Genomic DNA, 20,930 nt, shown 5'->3' with positions numbered 1-20,930 from the left:
CTCCCATCCAGTTGAGCAATCAGTTTGGGGCTGTTGCAAAACCGAAAGTATCTCTCGAGTACTGTTTACCGAGCTTTATCTAGTGCACACAGTGATCTTCATTGTTTATCGAACTTATCTCAGGTACGAGAATAGGATGTCCGATAAAGATACAGATAGCCACTTCAGCATAGTCAGTAATTAGTTAAGCTTTTGGCAAATAAAAGAGATATATAGGCGTCCAAGGGCGTAATAATCAGCAGAGTATAATTTAACATTAAGCAAAAAGCTTTTAGCAATTAAATCGAAAAAATTACTCAAAAATAATAACTTAAATTAGAATGATATTATAAAAGGAGTTTACTTTGGTTCTTTTAAAGGCATATTTATAATTAAATATATATGGTTACCAATAATATTATACTTATTTGAAAACTGGGTTAATTTCCCTAACACAAAATAGTATTTATATGCCACTTTAAAGCTCTTAAAGCGTCACTTGTAATGACGAAATACTTCGCTTTAGTTCAGTTTGCGTGCTGCAGTCCATTTATTAACTAATTACTTGAAGAAAATGTGTACACATGAACGGTCGCCCCCGAAACTTTTTGGTTGCTCATTTGCGATCGTAGGTGCCCAAATAACGATCGCACATGCCACAGTAGTGATTGGTGCTCATGCAACTGGAAATGCAGTACGGCAGACACACACAGCAGTACAACCTGTAGGAAATAAAAGAAAAGGAAGTGAGTCACCGACCAGTGGATTATACACCCAACAGCTAAGGTCTATTCTGTGCGATTATTGCTATGCTTTGATGGCATATATAGCCTTTGTTTCTGTTCCTTTCTTTGCTTAGGTACCAAACAGATATATATCATATATCTTATCATAGATATGAAATAAAATCAAAAATATATATACAAGAAGTATAAAAGAGTGCTCTCTGGTAAGGAATGGAAGTTATCTATTCTATGTTATTCTTTTTCCGAACAAATTGAGCTTTTTCTGTTTCGAGTACCCAAAGTGGGCTACCAGTTGGGCCTAACTGGCCCACACACAGTGTTATCTATTTCGGGTACTCACTGGAACAGGCACAATATCAAGGCTATCAGATGGGTGCGCGAGTTGGGCTTGAAGGAGACCCGTGTCCGGGCGTAATTATGGCAGTACGGGCACTGCACGTCCATGGGCTCCGGTCCGTAGGGCGAACCGGGCACCACGACGACCGTGTGCTGTGTGGTGGAGGTGGTCGCTGGAGCTGGAGCTGGTCCCGTGGTTTCGGCCGGAGTGGTCGTGGCCTGGTCGTAACTGGGTGGAGCCGGTGGCAGAAGGTGCTGTTGCTCAGGGGCCGACTGCAGCTCGGCGGATCCCTTGGGCGCCTCCAAGGGTGCAGCTGGATAGATGGGTTCCATGGTGTTTGTCCAATTGGGTGTGTGAATCGCTGGAAAATGACTCAAGGGAGCGCCGTGGAAAAAAGTGTCTCGCGTATCGCGTATTCTTATCAAGTAAAGCCAAAAGCTTGGCGGCCCGATTGTTTACCCCATTGGGGGAATTTCATCGTACAGCTGTCGGTCTGTCGACACCTGGCCAAAAATGTTCGCATTCGTGGATGATTTGTGAGTGGGTGTGTTGAGGTTGTGATCGTTGTGAGCGTTGATCGGTGATCGGTGATCGGTTCGATTGGGTTGGGTTCGTTTGGTTCTGTTTACTCGGCTGGTAGTACTAATCGCTGTTGTAGACGCCGACGAACTTATTGCAATTGCCGCAGAAGTGATTGGCGTTCATGCAGCTGGTGGCGCAGTAAGGCAGGCAGGCACAACACCAGAGGCTGTTTGTGATTTTCCACCAGAGATTAGATAAGATGGGAGCACAGGGCTGGTGGGAATCTGCAGATCTTACCCAACGATGCAGAGAATGGCGGCCATGCAGTGCGTTTTCACGCTGGGCGAGTACTCCACGCGGGTCAGTTTCTGGACGTGGCAATGCGGGCAGGTGATGAAGGTGGGATCCGGACCCACCGGCAATACAGTTTGATCTGCAAGTCATGGTCAATCATAATCTTATTTGTGTCATATTGAGAGAAAACCCACGGTGTATGATCACCACGGGCGGAGGTGCTGCCGTGTGGTGAACCACCCGAACTGGCGCCTGCACGTGCACCACCTGCTCGTAGCTCGGTGGGGGCATCTGGTGGGGATAGCCCGGCGCTCCCGCCGGCTGCTGATTGTACTGCATCTTCGTTTGGTTGGTAGTCACGAACTAAAGCCGAGTCCCCCGAGTCTCGCGTTTCACTACTCTTGCGGCTGCTGTTGCGCAACATTGTTGCTGGCAAAAGCTCTTTGAAGTAGCTTTGTATCTTGTTTGCATAGCGTTTGAGCGCAAACGAAGTCAAGTCAGTATTAAGTACTGGACCTTTAAATCATGTTTCTTTCAATCCCCCGAGCTTTTATAATAATTAATTAATAAAAATCCAGGTTAAAACTAGATGGGCTAATATAATTAGATTGCATTCCTAAATAAATATACAATTGACAATTTTGTCGTGTGCTGTGCAATAATGTCAATACAGATAAGAATGATTAGCTGAGAGCAGTACCGCACTTTATTTAATCATTTTATTAATAATGTTCTACATGCATTACATTTAATCAATTTAATAGATCAGCAGTCTTTAGAATTTGCATTACTCGTCCAAATTATCACCAACATTTTTATTTGTCGGTTGTCCGCAGCAACAAAAGGACCTAAAATAAGACAATCTTGAAACTGTATTTCATCTGCACAAAGGCAATCTTAGCTCTTGATCCAAACCGCATATTAAACCAAAATCTTTGGCTCCAAGACAGCTTGAAGTCCTCGGAATGCAGACATACTTGGGACGTATCTTTCGCTCCAGCACTCGGACTGGTATCCTTTGGTTCGGATAAACTTCTGTAAACCTCCGAGGACCGTCCTTTGAATGCTGGTGTGCTCTTGGGCAACATCTTTTCAGAACTAAGCTCAACCAATCGACTATTTATTGAGCCTCAAAACTTTACTCCCGAATTCTAGGAACAAGTCCAAGCTGAACTGATAAGGCCCCACTGTTATCAACAAGCTTCTCCCAAGTGCATTTCTCGTACATCGTATAATTCAAGATGACGACAATGAAATCACTTAAGCATTATTTGTATCTTAAATTATTTTTATAAACCGAGCTCATTCATTTTTGGATTTACAATTAGGCGGCCTCCATTAAGTATTTTGGGTGTAAATTATGATTGTTATTGTAATTTATAATTATTTCTAAATCATTAAAACGTGAACTTTAATATGGATACATGACTTTAGGAAGCGAAATAATTATAAGAAATTTTTATAAGAAATCTCCCAGACATCTGGGAAAATAAATACGTATTTAATTTTTTAGAACTTATTCCACTGCTTTGGAATTTTGTAAAGTGCATTTCAAAAGCTCGAAAGCTTTTGTATATATTGCATTTTCACTTTGTGGTAAACAGAAATGCAACAGCTGACTATAAATTTCATTGAAATCGATTTACTTTTTATTTCTGAATGAGATTCGTATGCCATGTTAGTGGGATCGGTTAGGATCGCCTTTCCAGCCACAGGAACTGCATTTGTAGTAGTATTCGTAAATGCCGACTCCACAATATCGACGACCGCAGCACAGGGCACTAGCAAATAGAAACATTTCAGTTGAAGTTGAAGTAGTATCTTCTCATGTGCACTAAAGTACCTTAAATCCATCTTAATCTTCTTGAATCGGGAGATAGCCAGGCGATTCCTCCTCACCATGGAATGCGAATCGCAGTTGGGACAGCTGGAATCTGTCGACATTTCACTGGGAGCTCCAAGCTTCAACTATCTATTCGCGGTGCAATTCAGTTCGACTGCCGGTTGCATGTTGCAGTTGGGTGACTCATGGAATTCTCTTGAAGTCAACGCAACATACACATAATCAGAGCAATTCAAAATTACTACATATATACACTTATACACTCCTTTATCAGTTTTAAACTGCAACACAGTTTGCATTCGAATGAATTTAATAATGTGATAACTGCGTACATTTCAAATATCAGTTTTTATGTTTTTTGCTCCATCGTTTCGACTTTGCAGCGAATTTTGAGCGAACATTCTTCGCTGGAATATAATTGCGATATTAGTTAGTTACTATCGTACATTGTGAGCAGCATTATTTACCAGTATCTTATGACACATCCTCTATCGGCAATCCATCTCTGGTAGTCCTTCATAACTCAAAGAACGCTGGGCGTCTTTCTTCCGACACTTGTGGCAATTTGCACGACTCACAAACTGTCGAGGGAAGACTGAGCTATCTGCGATGTTTGTGGAATAGGAGGAGGAGTTGGAATTCTGTGGTTTTTACCCTAATAGTCGCTTTCCGCTGGGTTTTCCATTTTAAGCTGACGTCTAGAGCGCAGCTCAATCGTCTCTTAACTGAACTCGCTTTCAATTTCAAATTCCCTGAACTGCAATGATAATACTGACTGCTGAGTCAGCGAAGCTGATGAAATATGATGAAAGACTGTAGCGAATCAGTAGAGAGGACTATTTAAATCTTGGCAAATATGCAATCCGCTTGCTTGAATAAGAACTTAATGTCAATAATATTGCACATCGATAATCTGAATTATGAGCCTAGGATTCTAGTAAACAACACTTTCCAAAGTTCATGAAATAAACTAAATATTGTTAACCAACTTTTTTATTGGTATTATTGTACTATCACACCGCCCAGAAAAAGTAATAATCAAAATAACGGATAAGCTATCAAATTACCTTGTTTAGGCGGCATTTTCCCTATTCCTTTGTTTAGTGGCTTAGTGTTAAAAGAGAGGAAATATAAAATCTAGATATTGAATTCAAACCTTTGTCCATTGTTCATCGGCATAAGTTGTTTAATTTCCCCATTTCCAGTCTCAAGAAGCGGCAGCGATAAGTTCGTTTCGATGCAAATAAAAAGCGCAATATGGATAATAATGTCATACATATGCGATAAAAACAGGTTCTCCCCCTCAGAAACTTCCGGGAAATATTATTATATACGAAAGTGACGACGTTAGCCTTAAATTTGCACTTAAGAGATTAAGGTTTATATTTAATTTAACTGAAATGGCTAGAGATACTTTAAATGTGCCTTCCGATTCCCACATTCATATAGCACCAACAATTTGTGTGATTATAAATTTATTTTGAAGAGTAAACCAATGCGAAAAGGATATTCAATTAAGTTGTATTTTGTAAATATTCGTGCCAAATCTGATACCATCAATAAGATATACAAAGTGGGATCTGTCCATTCCTGTGATATTTGGCGTTGAGACCGCACTCCTAGTTCTTGTAGGTGCCCACGAAGGCTCCGCAGCTGCTGCAGGTGTGTTTGGCCGACTGGCAGGAGTCGGTGCAGTACGGAATGCAGCAGCAGCAAATGCCCCTGAAAATGGCCATTAGTCCTGCGGGCAGGAGCAAACGGGCTGAACTTACCCCAGCATGCAGATGAGGAGGGCCATCAGGTGGGTCTTGGTGTTGGGCTCGAACTCCACCTTCGTCTCCCTGCGGACGCCGCAGCTCGGACAAGTGGCCATGGATGGACATTGGCCCAGGACATTGGGAGAAGCTGAAATAGGCACGATTGGGTTTTGTATAATATGTGACTACCAACAGATTTTTGTTTGCATTTCACAGAGGATCGCGTGGCTCTAAGAAATTGGCCATTATTTGCGATTGATTCATAGTTCTCTGTATTCACCCTGCAATATAACTCCCTGTCCCTGATGGAGCTGAGGATAAGCCTGCGGCGGGGCGGTATCATAACTGGGCGGTGCCTGGAAACCCGGAGCCTGAGACTGCATATTCTCGTATTGAAAGTTCTTCTCCATTCTAATTATTCCGACCGACGTGTGCTACGCGCTTGAATTCCAAACAGCAACTGAAACTGAAGCGAGCTCCTCCAACTCAGTCAGGCCCTTTGCTCGGCGAACTTTCCGGATGCGGGGGCGGTGCGAATTTTATTCTAAGCGATTTCCGTTAAATATTTTGTGGCTATCAGAAAAGTGGCTTTTTTACGAGTATGTGTTCTTTTTTTCAGGAGCAGCGTTAGTAACAAATTGCTCAGCCATGAATCAATTAATATCAAAAACTACCAATAAAACAGAAATTAGTAGGGTATTCCACTTTCAGATAATCAAACAAGTAGCTTTTAGGCTTCCACGTATATAAAATGAATTTGCATATTTATTGAAGACATTTGAAATGCTCAACTCTGCTCAAGAATTGCGTTGTCTCCAAATCAAATCAACCCCCAGGTAAAATACACTCGTTTCTTCCTTGAACCCTTTTATTGGTGTGCTGAGGATACAGAGTCACTACAATGTTTTTCGTGTTATCAAAATATTGCGTAGTAATAAATGTGGGAGAGTTAACAACAGATCAAGTGAGATATGTCATGGGCTGCATTTCGGCACGGCTCCTGGCTGCAGTCCAGGGAAAAACGACAACTTCCGGCGGAAGTTGCTCAGCGCTCGTAGGTGCCAATGTAGGCGTTGCAAGATGGACAGTGGTGGTCGGAGTTCCGGGCGCATTCGGTGCAGTACAGGCAGCAAGCACAGGGCCAAAGGCTGCATGAAAGAGATCACTCAATGAGAATGTACCCAGTATGTTAGGAAATCAGTATCGAACATGGCTTACAAGGTAAGGCACATAATCAGTGCTATCAGGTGAGTCTTGGTGGTGGCTTTCGGCTCCACACGAGTGGTAACCTGTTGACGACAACTGGGGCAGACCACGTTGCACGGTTCTGGGCCGACGGAAGTGGACATTTCGCTGGCTGAGCTGCAGAAAGAAAGCACAGGAAGCTCTAATAACTCTCAAATTGATTGCAGCGCAGACCTTGAAAACTTGAAAGCGTCGCGTGCCGCTGGTGCATGAGCATTAAGTTGGCTGGTTAATGGCGATTTTAATTGCACACCCGCCATGCAAAACAAGCTGTGATCAGCCTTATCTCCCGTCGATGGCACCACGGGGCTGCGCAATCCCCCCTGGCGCCGTGAGGTCATCCCCGTGGGCCACGGAATCTCTTGTGCCATGTGGCAAGCTTCGTGCCGATGCCGTCATCGTACAACGTCGTGTGTCTGAGCCCCGCTCAACCCCCATTACATCCATCATCTCTGCTCGTCGGTTGGTGCAAGTGCTCAACTAACTTCAACTTGCTTGCGCGGTCTGGCCCTGTCCAAAATCAACACAATCTATTTTGGTATGTTCTCACTAGCGAGAACCACCTAGCAAAATATCCTTATTTATCAGCGGGTGTGTCTGGCGCCAGTGATTAACTCGTAACCCCGGTATCCTCCTGTTGTCCTGCGTGTCTTTGTTGAGTTCTCCCCGAGCAAAAGTAAATTTTGGGGAGCGGCAAAGCAGCGGTAATCATGTTGAAGGCGTTGTCCTCTCTACCCAGCCAAACATACATATGTATAATTTAACCAGATATTTTAATGATTGCTCATGTTGCTCATGTTTGAACCAATCATAGGCCTTCATAATATATCTCTCCTGGCATACTTACAATCTGTATGGGTACGTTGCCAAAATAAATAAAGTGGAATTCCGATTTCACAGAAAGGCAAAAAGTTAATGCGCACTGTTTGAGCTGTCGAAGTGTTGTGCGGTCAGAAGTTTAGGGCGCGAAGCGGGAGACTACACTTCCAAAAGTATTTCCGTTAGCAACATTATGTTGCTTAACCGGGAAGTGATATTTATATACATCCTTAAAATTAATTAGAGCGTATCCCAAGGCTAAATTAAATTAAAATGCTTTATCCCATTACTTAAGAATTAAACATTTAGCACAAATTCAAATATTTCAATAAATATTCAGTTATAATGCAAAGTACTTCATTTGACAGCATCAACTTAAACCGTGTCAACACGCCGGTTCGTCCCAGCAACATTGACCGGTTCAAAAATGTTTCATATCAACATTTATTGCCGGAAACAAAAGAGTTGTGCTACGAATAAGTTTCGGGAAAAGACCGCCAAAAATTACAAAAAAACAAAACAAAAACGTATGTACAATTAAGTTTCACATCTGGCAACAATTTTGCCAGATACGCAAAAGCAGAAATTAAAGACAATTCCATTCGACTCAAAATCTATTTGTTTATTTTTTCGCTGTCAGCTAAGCACTGCTTACTAAGCAGAGTCCCTTGAGGAATGTATTTATGTATATATACATATTTGTATGTATGTGTAGTGTTAGTGATAAAGACAACATTTTGACGCCGTCTATACATGATACATATATAGTTGGTTATGTACCTCTAAAATGTGTGTGGATATGAAATCGGTGAGTGTTTTCGGCTGCGTCTTCAAAACGAACCCAAGCAGGCTTTGCAGTTGGGGCAGTACTGGGAGGTCTTGTAGAAACAGTTGCAGCAGCAAGGGGCGCAGACGCAGGGCCAGCAGCTGGTGGATAGAGAGGGAAAATACAGTATATAGCTTACAAGGCACGATCAGCAATTACTCATAGCTTCTCCAGGAAGAAGCAAAACCATTGCGGCCACTTATATAGCAGACTAGTAAAAGCATTTTTTTTTATTCGTTCACTTGGTGCTTACATATCTATGTATGTACATAATTTTATATACATATGTACATATACCTTTGTTGCTATAATTGTGACCATAAATGCGATAGCTCCATCTACTTACAAGAATATGCAGAGCAACGCGGCCATGCAGTAAGTTGATCCGGTGGGATGGTGCTCCACGCGAAGGCGAACCCGGGCGTTGCAGTGGGGACAGATCATTCCCTGGCCGGGTGTGTCCACCAGCACTGTTGTCTGGTTTTGCACCACGCTTACGGGCTGCAACACCGGCATGGTTTGGGCCATCACGGGAATCAGCGGATAGGGATGTGCGGGCGACGCCAGGTTCTGCTGCATGTCGGCCTCCGCAGGGGGAGCGGTGGCGAAGTCATCCGAGTAGGGCGGCGGGGAGTCCACGCGCTTGTAATCATGCATACTTTTCTATACTCTTAAAATCACACTGGAAAGATCAGCCAGCTGTTTACCTCTGCGAACGAGCACTTCTGATACAACACTGAAAGCTCCCGAAATGCATTTGCTTCGCTTCGGTTCGGCTGTAAACTTTACGCAGTGCGTCGGAGCGGGACAACCAGAGGAGCTGGTGTTATCGATTGTCGATAAAGGAATTTGCTATGTACATATATCAATGATAGTTCCATATAGCTGCCTTTAATAGATTCGTGATTGAGATTATCGCTTTCCCCATATTCTGGGTATTTAGTATAACCAATATAAAATCTATCTAAAGGCACACTAGGTGAGGAAAGTATGGACCAGAAAAGATTACTTCATATGTGTTGGGCGTAGATATTGTGGTCAATGTGCAGTGGGACTACTAGAAACCATCCATCATTAACAAAAAGAACTAAACTTTAAAACATTATTATTTATTGCATCTATATATAAGTCTTGACATGAAATCGATTTTTGGCAGGGCAGAGACACAGCACTTGATCAAATGCTATAGCTCCCAATGTGGCATCCACAGTTGGGACAGTAGTGCTGGACACTCTTGCAGTAGTTGATGAAGTAGGGAAGGCAGATGAAGGGCCAGCAGCTGGAGAATCAGGTTAGCAAAGTTAGTATTCCCGGTGGTATCCTGACGCCCCACTCACCAGCAGATATACAAGGTCAGAGCGCACAGGTGGGTCTTGCGGGTGGGGGACGTGACCAGACTGGTGGTGACCTCGCCCCTGCAGGACGGACACCTCACCCTCATCGGCTTGGAGCCCACAGCCAGCGGAAGTGCGCCCGCCCCCACTCCGTTTAGGGTGTAGACGGGTATCTGGGTCACCACCACCCCATAGTCTGGCTGCGTGGTTACGGTCACCATTTCCATGTCGACCGGTTCTGGAGCTCTGCCCACCCATGTGCAGCTCATGTTTGCGGCGGGGCATGCACTGAAATAGCCCGCCATTTAATGACAACACTGCTCTATCGCAATCGTTATCTTTTCTGACTAATCGACAAGTACTTTTTAGGTGAAACCTACTATGACTATGACGATATGGAGGGGTACAAGAGGAGTCGGCAAGTGCAGTACCTAATCGATAGACATTCGGTTCCAGTAACTCTGTGCCATTTTGGAATTTCCAGTTTTTGGCTTGAATGGGTGCCAGAAGGGTTTCTGTTTCCAAGACAACAATTGTATATTGTTTTTGATACAGTCTTAGCTAATAGCTATTTATGATCCATTTTACTGATTACGGTTTTTGAGCGATAGTAAAAAGATTGTTCTAAAATGGTCATTAAACTGTTGGCGTTGGTTTCTCGTAATGATCGATCGAACATGTTAGTACTCGTACAAAATTTAGTACAAAATATTAAGTAATGGCAACATTATCATGGACATTTCTGAAAATATGAAATTACTTTATAATCCAGTCAGCGGAAAGAGTTCCTTGTCCCAAGATATCTTGTCGCATTTCCGTTTCCTGTGTGAGTCTTATGAGTTTAATGTGTGACGTCCGTACATGTGTATTTACAGTTCAATTTCTCTGGGTTATGACGCTAGTGCTTAGGGTTCTCTATAGGTATATATGCATAAATAGGCGTTAGATAGTTAGTTCTCGTAGGTGCCGATGTAGGCGCTGCAGTTGGGGCAGTAGTGGTTGGCATTCTGGCAGGAGTCCATGCAGTACGGAAGACACACGCACGGCCAGCAGCTGTGGATAGAGTGGAAAACAAGTCGATTAGATATGTTCGGGGAATTAAACTATTAGTCAGAGCACTAATTCCGAATTGGCCTTTACGACGTCTACAGCCCGATATCAGTCAGTTTGCTTGCTTTCACCCCCTTTCCAGTCGGATTCGTTATCTGACTCAACTCCAGTTCCAGTTGAGATAACAATGTTTTCACATATTACCACTACACAGTCGCAATACCTGTAGAAACCTATTGTTTTTTCCAGGCGATAAGGGGCCGCAAGTGGTTCATGGGCGTAGGTTTTTGACAGTTAACCGAGCTATTGTAACGAGTTGGCAATAAAAAGGTTATAAAAAATTGCGTAAAATGGAGTAGACAATTTTTAAAAACAATACAAATCGGATAAAAAGGTGTAAGTCATTTGACTGGATTAATGAAGCACTAAGTCCCCCCTAAGATACTTTCTTTGGGCCAAAGCTCCTGACACCAATCTACATATGGTGGCAAGCAGTGACTTCAGATCAGATGACTAGTGACTAGAGACTCACATGAACAGGCACAGGATGAGGGCCCAGCAGTGCGTCCTGCCGGAGGGAGTGGCCTTCACGGTGGTCAGTACTTCGGCGTGACAGGAGGGGCAGCGGATCCGGGTGGGTCCACTGCCGATGGGCACCAGGTTGGAGGTTGTGGTGGTCTGGATGATCACCGTTGAGGACTGCGGTGGCTGCGGCATCGGTGGGTACAGAGGTGGCTGGGTGGGGCCACCGGGCTGATAGGTTTGTGCGGGAGTGTATCCGGACTGTTCACTGTACGGTGGAGGCTGCTTGCTGTCCATAGTTACGGATTATGTTTCTTCTTAATGCAGACTCTGGATTTCCGACCGAACTGAACCGATCGCTTTGCTGGCTGGCGTTGCACTGAGGAACTAACTTAAACTTTAGCTCCGGCAATACCTCAACGATTGGCTACTATCTTATCGCCCAGAGGTGATAGCTTCCATACAAATGGGGGTTTCTGTCGAACTAATAATCGGATACCTCTTTTATTGTGCACTTGATTTAGTGAGCTACAGCGATGCTTCTCCTCCAAATAGGCGACAGATGAGTCACTTGTTTGATAACACCTTTATTGCACATAAAGGCAATGAATAGGGCCAAAATATACATATGTAACATTTAGTACGTGTATTTTGCGAGGAGAGAGTATAAACAAACACAGGTTGTCGACTCGAGTGCTCTCGCCATAATACATTTTTGTAATTTAGCAAATGCGTGACCGGTTTATATATATGTTTATACGATTCTTTACCAGTTATAGCATCATCATTCCATTTGTGAAGCCTATATTTTTTTAATTATTTTGGAAATTTGATATTAATTTGTAATTTGCTTAATTTGTGCTTAAAAATAAATCTATATGTTCCGGCTCATAGAGGATGTTCGATACTATATCCTGAAAAATCTTATTAAATGGCTTGATTATTCAAGTCAAATTAATAACAGACTTCGATCATCAATGGGTTAATGTAACTGTGTATATTTTTTATAAAAAAAGCTCGATTTACCACCCACTCGCCGGGAGCTTTATGGAAGCTTTCCTCATGGGATCTACGTTCAAGTGCAGCCGTTAACATCGCAGCCATGAAAATAGTGTTAGGCAAATACGGGGGCTTGACAAACAGATGAACAACTGGTTTGTCTAACGCCCCCCTCAGCCCCAAAAATAAAATAATAAATCCCCCTTGCCACCCCAACTGGGCAAGCGTTAACTGTTTGACTTATGTTTCTTATGTTTCAATTGTAAAATAACCCAATTTATAGGCAAATAGAAAACCCGAGTCGAGTCAGTTCAACAACATGAGCCGTCAGCTGAAGTTCCACCTGCAAGCTCCCGACGACGAGGAGTTCCCAGCGGATCTGGTGGAGATTAACCTGAACCCCAACTGCGGCCAGGTCAAGCAGAAGTCGGCTCAGGCCCTGGACCAGCTGCTCCTGGCCACGCCCCCACACAGAGGCTATCCCTACGGCTATGCCGAGGACTCCGAGCCGGAGACCTACTTCTGCCGGAAGAGCAACTCCACGGGCCAGCTGGCCGAGAAGGTATCGCCTCCGCCACCCGCGGCCACCAACATCAGTTGCCTCCGCCAGATGTACTGTCCGGAGTGCCACGAGCGATTGCACGAGCAGGGAGTGCGCCTGGAGCGACTCCTTACCATGTGGTGAGTGCAGGGCCAGGACATTTGTATAAAGTAAATCCTTAGGATATTTATATAATTATTAAAGTCATATTGTTTTCGGGACGAAACCGTAATATAGGGCTATTAGGATAATAACAAAGATTGGAAGTATTTCTATTTTTAATTCAGATTGTTTCCTTATTCATTTCCAGCTGCTTCGCCCTGCTGCCAATCTATCCCTGCTGCCCGAGGCGCTTCACCAACGATTGCAAGGTCATCTGCGGCAAGTGTGGATACCTCTTGGGGGCATGGAAAAGACAGTGACGGTGGGAATGGGGGCGTGGGTTGGGGCAAGCGGAGAGGGTGCTCCGCTTATAATTGTTTGTTTTGTTTAGTTTTTAAGCACTTTTTGTTGACCTTGCGGCGAGTGATGAGCGCTGAGACTGAAGAGCCAAGTGCCAAAAAATTGTTGATTTCTGCATGATTCTCTCAGTGGTTTCTCTTCAATTAGATCTCTTTGGTCAGGTAGATCTCTTTTTCGACTTTCACTGCCTCGGGATTCGCCAAAATGTTTAGCATTTGACGACGGCCAGTCACAATGTCTCGGGGGAACGACTTGGATGCGGATCTGGAGGTGGATCTCCAGGAGGGGGACAGGGATAGCCAGTCGGCGGCCACCACAGTCACGCTGGAGGAGCGCCCTGGCAAGCCCCAGGTGCGATTCTTCAGCATCGGACCCAGCAGCTACCAGGTGCGGTGTCCATTGTGCCAGCAGAATTCGAAAACGGAAACCGTGGAGATGACAGGAGCACTGGGCCAGCTCAGCTGCCTCTTGTCCACTTTGTCCTGGTAGGAAACTCAGGAATTCGAAAAGGAATCTAAGTCCATGGATTAACTTTCGTTTAAATCTCCTTCCAGTTGCTTTCCCATCTTTGCTTTGACGTTCGTCTACTCCTGTCTGCAGAGTCGCCTGAAATCGAAGCGTGTGTTCTGCAGCCGATGCGGTGGTCACCTGGGCTTCCACTGGCGTCCCACTTAGTGCGCTTGCCACTTAGATGGCTCTCTGAAATCCACGCAAATGATCTATAAATAAACCGGCAGCTGTTGTCAAATTTTTTAATAAGTTACTTGAATTTATTCGATCATCACTCAGGCGGTGCCTCCAAAATGTATGTATTCATCTCTCCCACTCTCTGGCACGCTCTTAGATATTTTGATTGCGATGTGGGCACTAATGCAGATACAGATACATTATGCGAACGTTCTTGGCTCTTCGGTCAGTTGCTCTGTCGCTTCGAAATGGCCAGCACCGAGAGTCTGGATGGCAGTGCCTTCGAGGGGGACATCTCGTCCATTCCGCAGGTGGGCCACCTGACCACTGAGCCCCAGGAGTTGGAGTGTCCAGCCTGCGAGCAGTTGCAGACTACCCACGTGAAGTCGGAGGCAGTGACCGTTCTGCAGAAGATTGCCTGCTCTCTAAATGTGCTTCTCTGCTGGTGAAGTAACATGAATAAAGAAGCCTTCATGGTTCTGACAGTTTGATCCGAGCCCAAAAACATAATCTGTCCCTTATCCTCTAGTAACCCCATTCGCTGGAAGGGCCGTCATGATGTCAATCACTACTGCAGCTCCTGTGGCTGCTTCATTGGACGCGACATCACTCTGAGTTGGTACAAGAGGACCCTCTTCCGGCTGCAACGAGGCGAGGTGGAGGACAACGGACGCTGGCAGAGATTCCGCAAGGTGGAGAAGGAGCAGCTGGATGAGAAAAAACTGGGCAGACAGCGCAAGGCCATCGAATCGAAGCGTTCCAATGAGAATTATTAAATAAATTTAAGCAACATTACGCTCCAGTCCCAAGAACCATATTCTATTTGGGGTCAACATTTTGAAAGCATAATGATATGCTGTTGATATCATATACCTTTGAAATTAGTTGTGCATTTCTGTTATTGGCTCAACAGGTAGTCTCTTTGCTTTTTGCCGCCCTGCTCCCTGAAGAGTCGAAAGCTTTTTCCAGCTGAGAAGTCACTTCTTGATTTGCTGGAAGAGCAGCAGAGTCCAGAGAAAAAGACCCGGGTGTTTGTAGCGCTTATCGCGGGTTCTACGTCTATATAAGACCGACGCTCATGCAGTCGAATTGTACAGTTTGGGAGGTGTGCATCGAGTAGTTCGCCAATATTTCACCACTTTTAGAAATTGTAGATTTTCAATACCAAAAGTTATTCTCAACATGTGGGCCATTCTCCTGACGATCCTATCCGTGGGTCTGCTGTACAGATATGTGAGGCGGCACTACACTCACTGGCAGCGATTGGGAGTCGATGAGGAGCCGGCTAAGATACCCTTTGGCGTAATGGATACGGTAATGAAGCAGGAACGAAGTTTGGGCATGGCTCTGGGTGATATATACGCCCGGCACGAGGGCAAAATCGTTGGAATATACATGATGAACAAGCGAAGTATCCTGATCCGAGATGCCCAATTGGCTCGCCAAATCATGACCAGCGATTTCGCCAGTTTCCACGATCGCGGGGTGTACGTGGACGAGGATAAGGATCCGTTGTCGGCCAACCTTTTTAATCTAAGAGGTGCTTCATGGCGAAATCTACGCCAGAAACTTACTCCTTCGTTCTCCTCCGGCAAAATTAAGGGCATGTTCGGCACCATCGACGATGTGGGCGATAAGTTGGTGCAGCATTTGGAGGGGGCCCTTGACCAAAGCGACGAAGTGGAGATCAAGGATGTGATGACCACCTATGCGGTGGACATCATTGGGTCGGTCATTTTTGGTTTGGAGATAGACAGCTTCAGTAATCCAAAAAACGAGTTCCGCGAGATCAGCAGCTCTACGTCCAGGGATGAATCTCTGCTGCTGAAGATTCACAATATGTCCATGTTCATTTGCCCACCGGGAGTTCAAAAATTATCAGAGTATACATTTGGGAATCTTTATTTATATATTTATAGCTAGATTTTTCAATTTATGTAAGACCTTTATCCTTCTTCACAGGATTGCTAAGCTGATGAACCGCTTGGGCTATGAGAGCCGTATCCTGACATCCCTGCGAGACATGATGAAGCGCACAATCGAGTTCCGGGAGGAGCACAACGTGGTACGAAAGGACATGCTGCAGCTGCTGATCCGACTCCGAAATACGGGCAAGATTGGCGAGGACGACGACCAGGTGTGGGACATGGAAACTGCACAGAAGCAGCTGAAGTCGATGTCGATCGAGAAGATTGCCGCCCAGGCATTCCTGTTTTACGTGGCGGGCTCGGAATCCACAGCTGCGGCGTCTGCCTTCACTCTCTACGAGCTGTCCATGTACCCGGAACTGCTGAAGGAGGCGCGAGAAGAAGTGGATGCAGTGCTGATGAAGCACAATCTGAAGCCCAAGGATAGGTTCACCTACGAGGCGGTGCAGGACCTGAAGTTTCTGGACACCTGCATCATGGGTGGGTTTCATAGCATTACGTTTCTACGATCTTTACTTAAATGTATGTTCGCAGAAACCATACGCAAATACCCCGGGCTACCATTTCTCAATCGAGAGTGCACCGAAGATTATCCAGTACCTGGAACTAATCACATCATAGCCAAGGGAACACCCATTCTTATCTCGCTCCTTGGCATCCAGCGTGATCCCGTCTATTTTCCCAATCCCAATGGCTACGATCCCCATCGCTTCGATTCAGATACCATGAACTACGATCAGGCAGCTTATATGCCCTTTGGAGAGGGTCCTAGGCACTGCATAGGTAAGGATTTGTACCAGTGGTCCTGTTCCTCTTAATCCTGTTCTCCCAATTCCCTTCCCTTAGCTCTTCGCATGGGAAAAGTCAACTCCAAGGTGGCGGTGGCTAAGACTTTGGCCAATTTCGATCTGATTCAATCTCCACGCAAGGAGGTGGAGTTCCGTTTCGATGCCGCCCCTGTTTTAGTGACCAAGGAACCGTTGAAGCTGCGCATGACCAAGAGAAATTAAATCAAAAATATCTGGTATGGGTTTTATTGAACATCTGAATTCGAAAGAAACAACAAACAAAGCGAGAACAAGAAATTGCAATATTTTTTGGAATGTCGGTAGAAATTGAAAAGAAAATAATTAAATTGTGGGCAATAGAGTGGGCGTGGGATATGGTTCATTAATAGCATCATTTTGAATGCTGCTTTCTTCTTGGTTAAAGTATTTTCAATGTGCTCCCAGCATGGATTTTATAACGCAAGCATTGTCCTTTGTTTTCTTGTATAGCGGGGTGCGACAAAATCAACCGGAGCACTATTATTTATAAACTTTTTAAGTATTGTATGCGAATTGGGTTTATAGGACTTGATGGGCGGTTCGCGCATACGATTCATGTCAGTCGGATACGGATATGGACGTTTAAATGGCGCAGCCTTTGTCGCTATTATTGATGGACGTGCTATAAAATTGATTGATAATTATTTGTATTAATTTATGCGCGTTTGTAATTAACAAATAAGTAAATTGATGTATATTTTAATCATTTTAGTGTATTATATAGTTTGATTCACTGTTATTCGTTTTGATAGTATAATATAATCTAAATCACACGATTCCCTTCAAAGGTGCATCTCATAAAACTATCTTATGTAATAGACCCCGACACTACCAAATACTTACGTATGATGTTCTCATAGCCCACAGACGGACGACTGGGGGGCATACGATGTTCATCATAATCATAGGCCACCTCCTCCATATCGGCGACTCTATAAAGATCAAAATGTTAGTTGCTGGCTCAACGCATGTTGGCTAGGATTCAAGGAACTACTGGGACGCGGGGACTCCTGGTGGGGTCATTAAATGATAACTTACTCGGGCGGATTTTCCTTATCTCGCTTAATCAGGTTGTTGTACTTGGGAACCCCAGTTCTGTTGCCTCCAAATGTCTCGTCGAAGACAGATCTGCAAAATAACAATAGATTTTTACCTGGTGGTATAGTCATTAAATGATAACTTACTTGGGCGGATTTTCCTTATCTCGCTTAATCAGTTTGTTGTACTTGGCAACCCCAGTTCTTTTGCCTCCAATCATCTTTTCAAAGACAGATCTGCAAAATGATAGATTTATAGATTTTTACCCTTGGCCCAATGGCAATCAGCTGTATACCACATGCTTTACTTGCTTGTCAAGTAAGTCAAGTTGCATCGGTATGCAGAGAGTATAAGATCCCCATTACCTAAAGGCAGGCAGATTGAGTCCTTTAGTGTTTTTGGCCAACTCGGGATTCATTTCCATCAGCTCGCGCTGCTGCTCGTGCCAAACCTCGTCGTTATCGTCTGGAATAAGATACTTTCGGATCTCGGCCAGGGCGTAGGCTATGCGGGCATAGCACTCCGCCGGAGGGGCCACCGTGCTGACCTCCAGAAAGAGATTCTTCTCAAGATGGGCATATCTCCGGTCGCCGGAGCTGCGCAGCTGCTCCTCTTTGTTACGATCGCGGATCGAACTGCGACCCTTAATGGCAATCTTGCACTGGCTCTCCTCCTGAAGGCGACGCAGTGAGTTCCCCTTGGGCCCGAGGATCTTGCCAACGAAGTTGAACTGTGTTGGGGTACGGATTTATTTTGCGGACGGAGGGGACAGCTAATTGTATAAAACCCACCTTGGGAAACTGATTAACGGGCACGAAGACCTTTTGGGTAATCTTCATCGGCTTCTGCTGGTACACGTCTGAAAAGCGCTCCTTGCCGGGAATATGACCAGTGCCGTAGACACGGTCCACAGCTGCAATGTGGGATTAGTACCATTAAAATACCCTGTAAAGGGCGCAATTGATTTTACCCTCGTCTATTAGCAGTGCGCAAAGTGGAAACTCCGCGGACAATCGCTTGCGCTCCTCGTCCAAATCGGCGAGAAACTTTTGGACTACCTCGTTCACACGCGGCAGGTGGGTAGGTTGCTCCTTGGCAGGTTGCTCCTTGCTAGGTTGCTCCTGGGTAGGTTGTTCCTTGCTAGGTTGCTCCTGGGTAGGTTGGTCTTGGTTGGGTGGCTGTTTCTCGTCCAAATCGCCGAGAAACTTTTGGGCCATCTCGATCACACGCGGCAGGTGGGTAGGTTGCTCCTGGATAGGTGGCTGTTTCTCAGTAAACTCGTTTGGGTTTTCCATTTTTATCACAACGAACTTTACCGAAAAAATCACAATTAAAATTGATGTAGACTGAACAACGTTCTGTATAACACCGAAAAAATCACAATTAAAATTGATGTAGACTGAACAACGTTCTGTATAACACCGAAAAAATCACAATTAAAATAGATGTAGACTGAACAACGTTCTGTATATCACTGAACTGAAATGGTGGCGGAGCTGCCAAACGTATGAAGTTTGAGGCTGTCAACTTTTTCAGTGCTATAGTGATTGTGCTCCTAGTCCCAACATTCTATCAAAATTATACTTAATTAAGAACATTTTTAATATTAATATATACTTAATATAAATATTATATATCAAGAATATACGTAATATGGTCGGAAACGCTTTCTTCTACATTTAACGGGTATACAAAACATAAACAAATAGAAAAACATAAACTCCTTCGTTCTCCTCCGGCAAAATTAAGGGCATGTTCGGCACCATCGACGATGTGGGCGATAAGTTGGTGCAGCATTTGGAGGGGGCCCTTGACCAACGCGACGAAGTGGAGATCAAGGATGTGATGACCACCTATGCGGTGGACATCATTGGGTCGGTCATTTTTGGTTTGGAGATAGACAGCTTCAGTAATCCAAAAAACGAGTTCCGCGAGATCAGCAGCTCTACGTCCAGGGATGAATCTCTGCTGCTGAAGATTCACAATATGTCCATGTTCATTTGCCCACCGTGAGTTCAAAAATTATCAGAGTATACATTTGGGAATCTTTATTTATATATTTATAGCTAGATTTTTCAATTTATGTAAGACCTTTATCCTTCTTCACAGGATTGCTAAGCTGATGAACCGCTTGGGCTATGAGAGCCGTATCCTGACATCCCTGCGAGACATGATGAAGCGCACAATCGAGTTCCGGGAGGAGCACAACGTGGTACGAAAGGACATGCTGCAGCTGCTGATCCGACTCCGAAATACGGGCAAGATTGGCGAGGACGACGACCAGGTGTGGGACATGGAAACTGCACAGAAGCAGCTGAAGTCGATGTCGATCGAGAAGATTGCCGCCCAGGCATTCCTGTTTTACGTGGCGGGCTCGGAATCCACAGCTGCGGCGTCTGCCTTCACTCTCTACGAGCTGTCCATGTACCCGGAACTGCTGAAGGAGGCGCGAGAAGAAGTGGATGCAGTGCTGATGAAGCACAATCTGAAGCCCAAGGATAGGTTCACCTACGAGGCGGTGTAGGACCTGAAGTTTCTGGACACCTGCATCATGGGTGGGTTTCATAGCATTACGTTTCTACGATCTTTATGTTCGCAGAAACCATACGCAAATACCCCGGGCTACCATTTCTCAATCGAGAGTGCACCGAAGATTATCCAGTACCTGGAACTAATCACATCATAGCCAAGGGAACACCCATTCTTATCTCGCTCCTTGGCATCCAGCGTGATCCCGTCTGTTTTCCCAATCCCAATGGCTACGATCCCCATCGCTTCGATTCAGATACCATGAACTACGATCAGGCAGCTTATATGCCCTTTGGAGAGGGTCCTAGGCACTGCATAGGTAAGGATTTGTACCAGTGGTCCTGTTCCTCTTAATCCTGTTCTCCCAATTCCCTTCCCTTAGCTCTTCGCATGGGAAAAGTCAACTCCAAGGTGGCGGTGGCTAAGATTTTGGCCAATTTCGATCTGATTCAATCTCCACGCAAGGAGGTGGAGTTCCGTTTCGATGCCGCCCCTGTTTTAGTGACCAAGGAACCGTTGAAGCTGCGCATGACCAAGAGAAATTAAATCAAAAATATCTGGCATGGGTTTTATTGAACATCTGAATTCGAAAGAAACAACAAACAAAGCGAGAACAAGAAATTGCAATATTTTTTGGAATGTCGG

The 20,930-nt window shown here is 44.7% G+C and overlaps 13 protein-coding genes across 14 annotated transcripts; 4 read left to right on the top strand and 9 right to left on the bottom strand.

Moving 5' to 3' along the window:
- The first annotated feature begins 21 nt into the window (after positions 1-21).
- On the top strand, positions 22-13,248 carry LOC117136002. 2 transcript variants are annotated; one of them, XM_033296616.1, is made up of 3 exons: positions 22-123; positions 12,557-12,954; positions 13,125-13,248. In XM_033296616.1, exons 2-3 carry the CDS (start codon positions 12,593-12,595, stop codon positions 13,234-13,236), a joined length of 474 nt encoding a protein of 157 aa, XP_033152507.1. In that variant the 5' UTR covers positions 22-123; positions 12,557-12,592; the 3' UTR covers positions 13,237-13,248. The 2 variants fall into 2 exon arrangements, with proteins under 2 accessions (XP_033152507.1, XP_033152508.1); XM_033296617.1 differs by lacking the exon at positions 22-123 and adding an exon at positions 659-725.
- Positions 570-1,431, bottom strand: LOC117136028 (lipopolysaccharide-induced tumor necrosis factor-alpha factor homolog). Its single transcript, XM_033296646.1, has 2 exons — positions 1,066-1,431; positions 570-701 (listed from the first exon to the last, which is right to left on the bottom strand). The coding sequence occupies exons 1-2, from the start codon at positions 1,392-1,394 to the stop codon at positions 596-598; spliced, it is 435 nt and encodes a 144-aa protein (XP_033152537.1). The 5' UTR covers positions 1,395-1,431; the 3' UTR covers positions 570-595.
- On the bottom strand, positions 1,534-2,228 carry LOC117136016 (lipopolysaccharide-induced tumor necrosis factor-alpha factor homolog). The gene is made up of 3 exons (XM_033296633.1): positions 2,073-2,228; positions 1,882-2,017; positions 1,534-1,810 (listed from the first exon to the last, which is right to left on the bottom strand). Exons 1-3 carry the CDS (start codon positions 2,215-2,217, stop codon positions 1,705-1,707), a joined length of 387 nt encoding a protein of 128 aa, XP_033152524.1. The 5' UTR covers positions 2,218-2,228; the 3' UTR covers positions 1,534-1,704.
- Positions 3,149-4,475, bottom strand: LOC117136024. The gene is made up of 3 exons (XM_033296641.1): positions 4,189-4,475; positions 3,722-4,128; positions 3,149-3,659 (listed from the first exon to the last, which is right to left on the bottom strand). The coding sequence occupies exons 2-3, from the start codon at positions 3,820-3,822 to the stop codon at positions 3,557-3,559; spliced, it is 204 nt and encodes a 67-aa protein (XP_033152532.1). The 5' UTR covers positions 3,823-4,128; positions 4,189-4,475; the 3' UTR covers positions 3,149-3,556.
- On the bottom strand, positions 5,180-5,947 carry LOC117136018 (lipopolysaccharide-induced tumor necrosis factor-alpha factor homolog). The gene is made up of 3 exons (XM_033296635.1): positions 5,759-5,947; positions 5,494-5,626; positions 5,180-5,443 (listed from the first exon to the last, which is right to left on the bottom strand). Exons 1-3 carry the CDS (start codon positions 5,886-5,888, stop codon positions 5,341-5,343), a joined length of 366 nt encoding a protein of 121 aa, XP_033152526.1. The 5' UTR covers positions 5,889-5,947; the 3' UTR covers positions 5,180-5,340.
- Positions 6,333-7,675, bottom strand: LOC117136023 (lipopolysaccharide-induced tumor necrosis factor-alpha factor homolog). The gene is made up of 3 exons (XM_033296640.1): positions 7,571-7,675; positions 6,697-6,840; positions 6,333-6,626 (listed from the first exon to the last, which is right to left on the bottom strand). The coding sequence occupies exons 2-3, from the start codon at positions 6,825-6,827 to the stop codon at positions 6,524-6,526; spliced, it is 234 nt and encodes a 77-aa protein (XP_033152531.1). The 5' UTR covers positions 6,828-6,840; positions 7,571-7,675; the 3' UTR covers positions 6,333-6,523.
- Positions 8,139-9,115, bottom strand: LOC117136010 (lipopolysaccharide-induced tumor necrosis factor-alpha factor homolog). The gene is made up of 2 exons (XM_033296626.1): positions 8,715-9,115; positions 8,139-8,469 (listed from the first exon to the last, which is right to left on the bottom strand). The coding sequence occupies exons 1-2, from the start codon at positions 9,023-9,025 to the stop codon at positions 8,373-8,375; spliced, it is 408 nt and encodes a 135-aa protein (XP_033152517.1). The 5' UTR covers positions 9,026-9,115; the 3' UTR covers positions 8,139-8,372.
- On the bottom strand, positions 9,468-10,453 carry LOC117136013 (lipopolysaccharide-induced tumor necrosis factor-alpha factor homolog). The gene is made up of 2 exons (XM_033296629.1): positions 9,706-10,453; positions 9,468-9,647 (listed from the first exon to the last, which is right to left on the bottom strand). The coding sequence occupies exons 1-2, from the start codon at positions 10,005-10,007 to the stop codon at positions 9,545-9,547; spliced, it is 405 nt and encodes a 134-aa protein (XP_033152520.1). The 5' UTR covers positions 10,008-10,453; the 3' UTR covers positions 9,468-9,544.
- LOC117136015 (lipopolysaccharide-induced tumor necrosis factor-alpha factor homolog) lies at positions 10,552-11,662 on the bottom strand. The gene is made up of 2 exons (XM_033296632.1): positions 11,285-11,662; positions 10,552-10,755 (listed from the first exon to the last, which is right to left on the bottom strand). Exons 1-2 carry the CDS (start codon positions 11,569-11,571, stop codon positions 10,653-10,655), a joined length of 390 nt encoding a protein of 129 aa, XP_033152523.1. The 5' UTR covers positions 11,572-11,662; the 3' UTR covers positions 10,552-10,652.
- Positions 13,249-13,490: 242 nt separating the features above from the next.
- LOC117136017 lies at positions 13,491-14,035 on the top strand. The gene is made up of 2 exons (XM_033296634.1): positions 13,491-13,761; positions 13,831-14,035. Exons 1-2 carry the CDS (start codon positions 13,511-13,513, stop codon positions 13,949-13,951), a joined length of 372 nt encoding a protein of 123 aa, XP_033152525.1. The 5' UTR covers positions 13,491-13,510; the 3' UTR covers positions 13,952-14,035.
- A 143-nt stretch (positions 14,036-14,178) lies between these two features.
- On the top strand, positions 14,179-14,775 carry LOC117136009. Its single transcript, XM_033296625.1, has 2 exons — positions 14,179-14,408; positions 14,493-14,775. Exons 1-2 carry the CDS (start codon positions 14,212-14,214, stop codon positions 14,737-14,739), a joined length of 444 nt encoding a protein of 147 aa, XP_033152516.1. The 5' UTR covers positions 14,179-14,211; the 3' UTR covers positions 14,740-14,775.
- A 280-nt stretch (positions 14,776-15,055) lies between these two features.
- On the top strand, positions 15,056-20,899 carry LOC117138620 (probable cytochrome P450 6d2). Its single transcript, XM_033300830.1, is given in 8 exon segments — positions 15,056-15,825; positions 15,926-16,371; positions 16,426-16,674; positions 16,738-16,898; positions 19,476-19,765; positions 19,866-20,311; positions 20,356-20,604; positions 20,668-20,899. Coding segments are annotated over 8 exon segments (2,685 nt in total). The 5' UTR covers positions 15,056-15,145; the 3' UTR covers positions 20,832-20,899.
- Positions 17,067-18,988, bottom strand: LOC117135987 (KH domain-containing, RNA-binding, signal transduction-associated protein 1-like). Its single transcript, XM_033296602.1, has 7 exons — positions 18,727-18,988; positions 18,548-18,669; positions 18,122-18,486; positions 17,903-17,992; positions 17,757-17,846; positions 17,562-17,650; positions 17,067-17,340 (listed from the first exon to the last, which is right to left on the bottom strand). The coding sequence occupies exons 1-7, from the start codon at positions 18,971-18,973 to the stop codon at positions 17,132-17,134; spliced, it is 1,212 nt and encodes a 403-aa protein (XP_033152493.1). The 5' UTR covers positions 18,974-18,988; the 3' UTR covers positions 17,067-17,131.
- Positions 20,900-20,930: the final 31 nt, after the last annotated feature.

This window comes from Drosophila mauritiana, chromosome 2R, assembly GCF_004382145.1.
Source record: "Drosophila mauritiana strain mau12 chromosome 2R, ASM438214v1, whole genome shotgun sequence".
NCBI classification, from domain to species: Eukaryota; Metazoa; Arthropoda; class Insecta; order Diptera; family Drosophilidae; genus Drosophila; species Drosophila mauritiana.
Note: the sequence above shows the minus strand (reverse complement) of the source record. Positions and strands in the feature narration are given on the sequence as shown.

Coding starts and splice junctions, on each gene's coding strand:
- LOC117136028 (XM_033296646.1), bottom strand. CDS start 1,394: ATGGAACCCATCTATCCAGCTGCACCCTTGGAGGCGCCCAAGGGATCC. Junction 702..1,065: donor TTGATATTGTGCCTGTTCCA/GTGAGTACCCGA, acceptor TATTTCCTACAG/GTTGTACTGCTGTGTGTGTC.
- LOC117136016 (XM_033296633.1), bottom strand. CDS start 2,217: ATGCAGTACAATCAGCAGCCGGCGGGAGCGCCGGGCTATCCCCACCAG. Junction 2,018..2,072: donor GCCCGTGGTGATCATACACC/GTGGGTTTTCTC, acceptor CATGACTTGCAG/ATCAAACTGTATTGCCGGTG. Junction 1,811..1,881: donor GCCATTCTCTGCATCGTTGG/GTAAGATCTGCA, acceptor AATCACAAACAG/CCTCTGGTGTTGTGCCTGCC.
- LOC117136024 (XM_033296641.1), bottom strand. CDS start 3,822: ATGTCGACAGATTCCAGCTGTCCCAACTGCGATTCGCATTCCATGGTG. Junction 3,660..3,721: donor AAGATTAAGATGGATTTAAG/GTACTTTAGTGC, acceptor TCTATTTGCTAG/TGCCCTGTGCTGCGGTCGTC.
- LOC117136018 (XM_033296635.1), bottom strand. CDS start 5,888: ATGGAGAAGAACTTTCAATACGAGAATATGCAGTCTCAGGCTCCGGGT. Junction 5,627..5,758: donor ACAGGGAGTTATATTGCAGG/GTGAATACAGAG, acceptor TGCCTATTTCAG/CTTCTCCCAATGTCCTGGGC. Junction 5,444..5,493: donor CTCCTCATCTGCATGCTGGG/GTAAGTTCAGCC, acceptor GGCCATTTTCAG/GGGCATTTGCTGCTGCTGCA.
- LOC117136023 (XM_033296640.1), bottom strand. CDS start 6,827: ATGTCCACTTCCGTCGGCCCAGAACCGTGCAACGTGGTCTGCCCCAGT. Junction 6,627..6,696: donor CTGATTATGTGCCTTACCTT/GTAAGCCATGTT, acceptor TCTTTCATGCAG/CCTTTGGCCCTGTGCTTGCT.
- LOC117136010 (XM_033296626.1), bottom strand. CDS start 9,025: ATGCATGATTACAAGCGCGTGGACTCCCCGCCGCCCTACTCGGATGAC. Junction 8,470..8,714: donor GCGTTGCTCTGCATATTCTT/GTAAGTAGATGG, acceptor TCTATCCACCAG/CTGCTGGCCCTGCGTCTGCG.
- LOC117136013 (XM_033296629.1), bottom strand. CDS start 10,007: ATGGCGGGCTATTTCAGTGCATGCCCCGCCGCAAACATGAGCTGCACA. Junction 9,648..9,705: donor CTGACCTTGTATATCTGCTG/GTGAGTGGGGCG, acceptor CTGATTCTCCAG/CTGCTGGCCCTTCATCTGCC.
- LOC117136015 (XM_033296632.1), bottom strand. CDS start 11,571: ATGGACAGCAAGCAGCCTCCACCGTACAGTGAACAGTCCGGATACACT. Junction 10,756..11,284: donor CTCATCCTGTGCCTGTTCAT/GTGAGTCTCTAG, acceptor CTCTATCCACAG/CTGCTGGCCGTGCGTGTGTC.
- LOC117136002 (XM_033296616.1), top strand. CDS start 12,593: ATGAGCCGTCAGCTGAAGTTCCACCTGCAAGCTCCCGACGACGAGGAG. Junction 12,955..13,124: donor GAGCGACTCCTTACCATGTG/GTGAGTGCAGGG, acceptor ATTCATTTCCAG/CTGCTTCGCCCTGCTGCCAA.
- LOC117136017 (XM_033296634.1), top strand. CDS start 13,511: ATGTCTCGGGGGAACGACTTGGATGCGGATCTGGAGGTGGATCTCCAG. Junction 13,762..13,830: donor CTCTTGTCCACTTTGTCCTG/GTAGGAAACTCA, acceptor ATCTCCTTCCAG/TTGCTTTCCCATCTTTGCTT.
- LOC117136009 (XM_033296625.1), top strand. CDS start 14,212: ATGGCCAGCACCGAGAGTCTGGATGGCAGTGCCTTCGAGGGGGACATC. Junction 14,409..14,492: donor CTAAATGTGCTTCTCTGCTG/GTGAAGTAACAT, acceptor CTTATCCTCTAG/TAACCCCATTCGCTGGAAGG.
- LOC117135987 (XM_033296602.1), bottom strand. CDS start 18,973: ATGGCCCAAAAGTTTCTCGGCGATTTGGACGAGAAACAGCCACCCAAC. Junction 17,993..18,121: donor CTCAATCTGCCTGCCTTTAG/GTAATGGGGATC, acceptor ATCATTTTGCAG/ATCTGTCTTTGAAAAGATGA. Junction 17,847..17,902: donor GATAAGGAAAATCCGCCCAA/GTAAGTTATCAT, acceptor GTTATTTTGCAG/ATCTGTCTTCGACGAGACAT.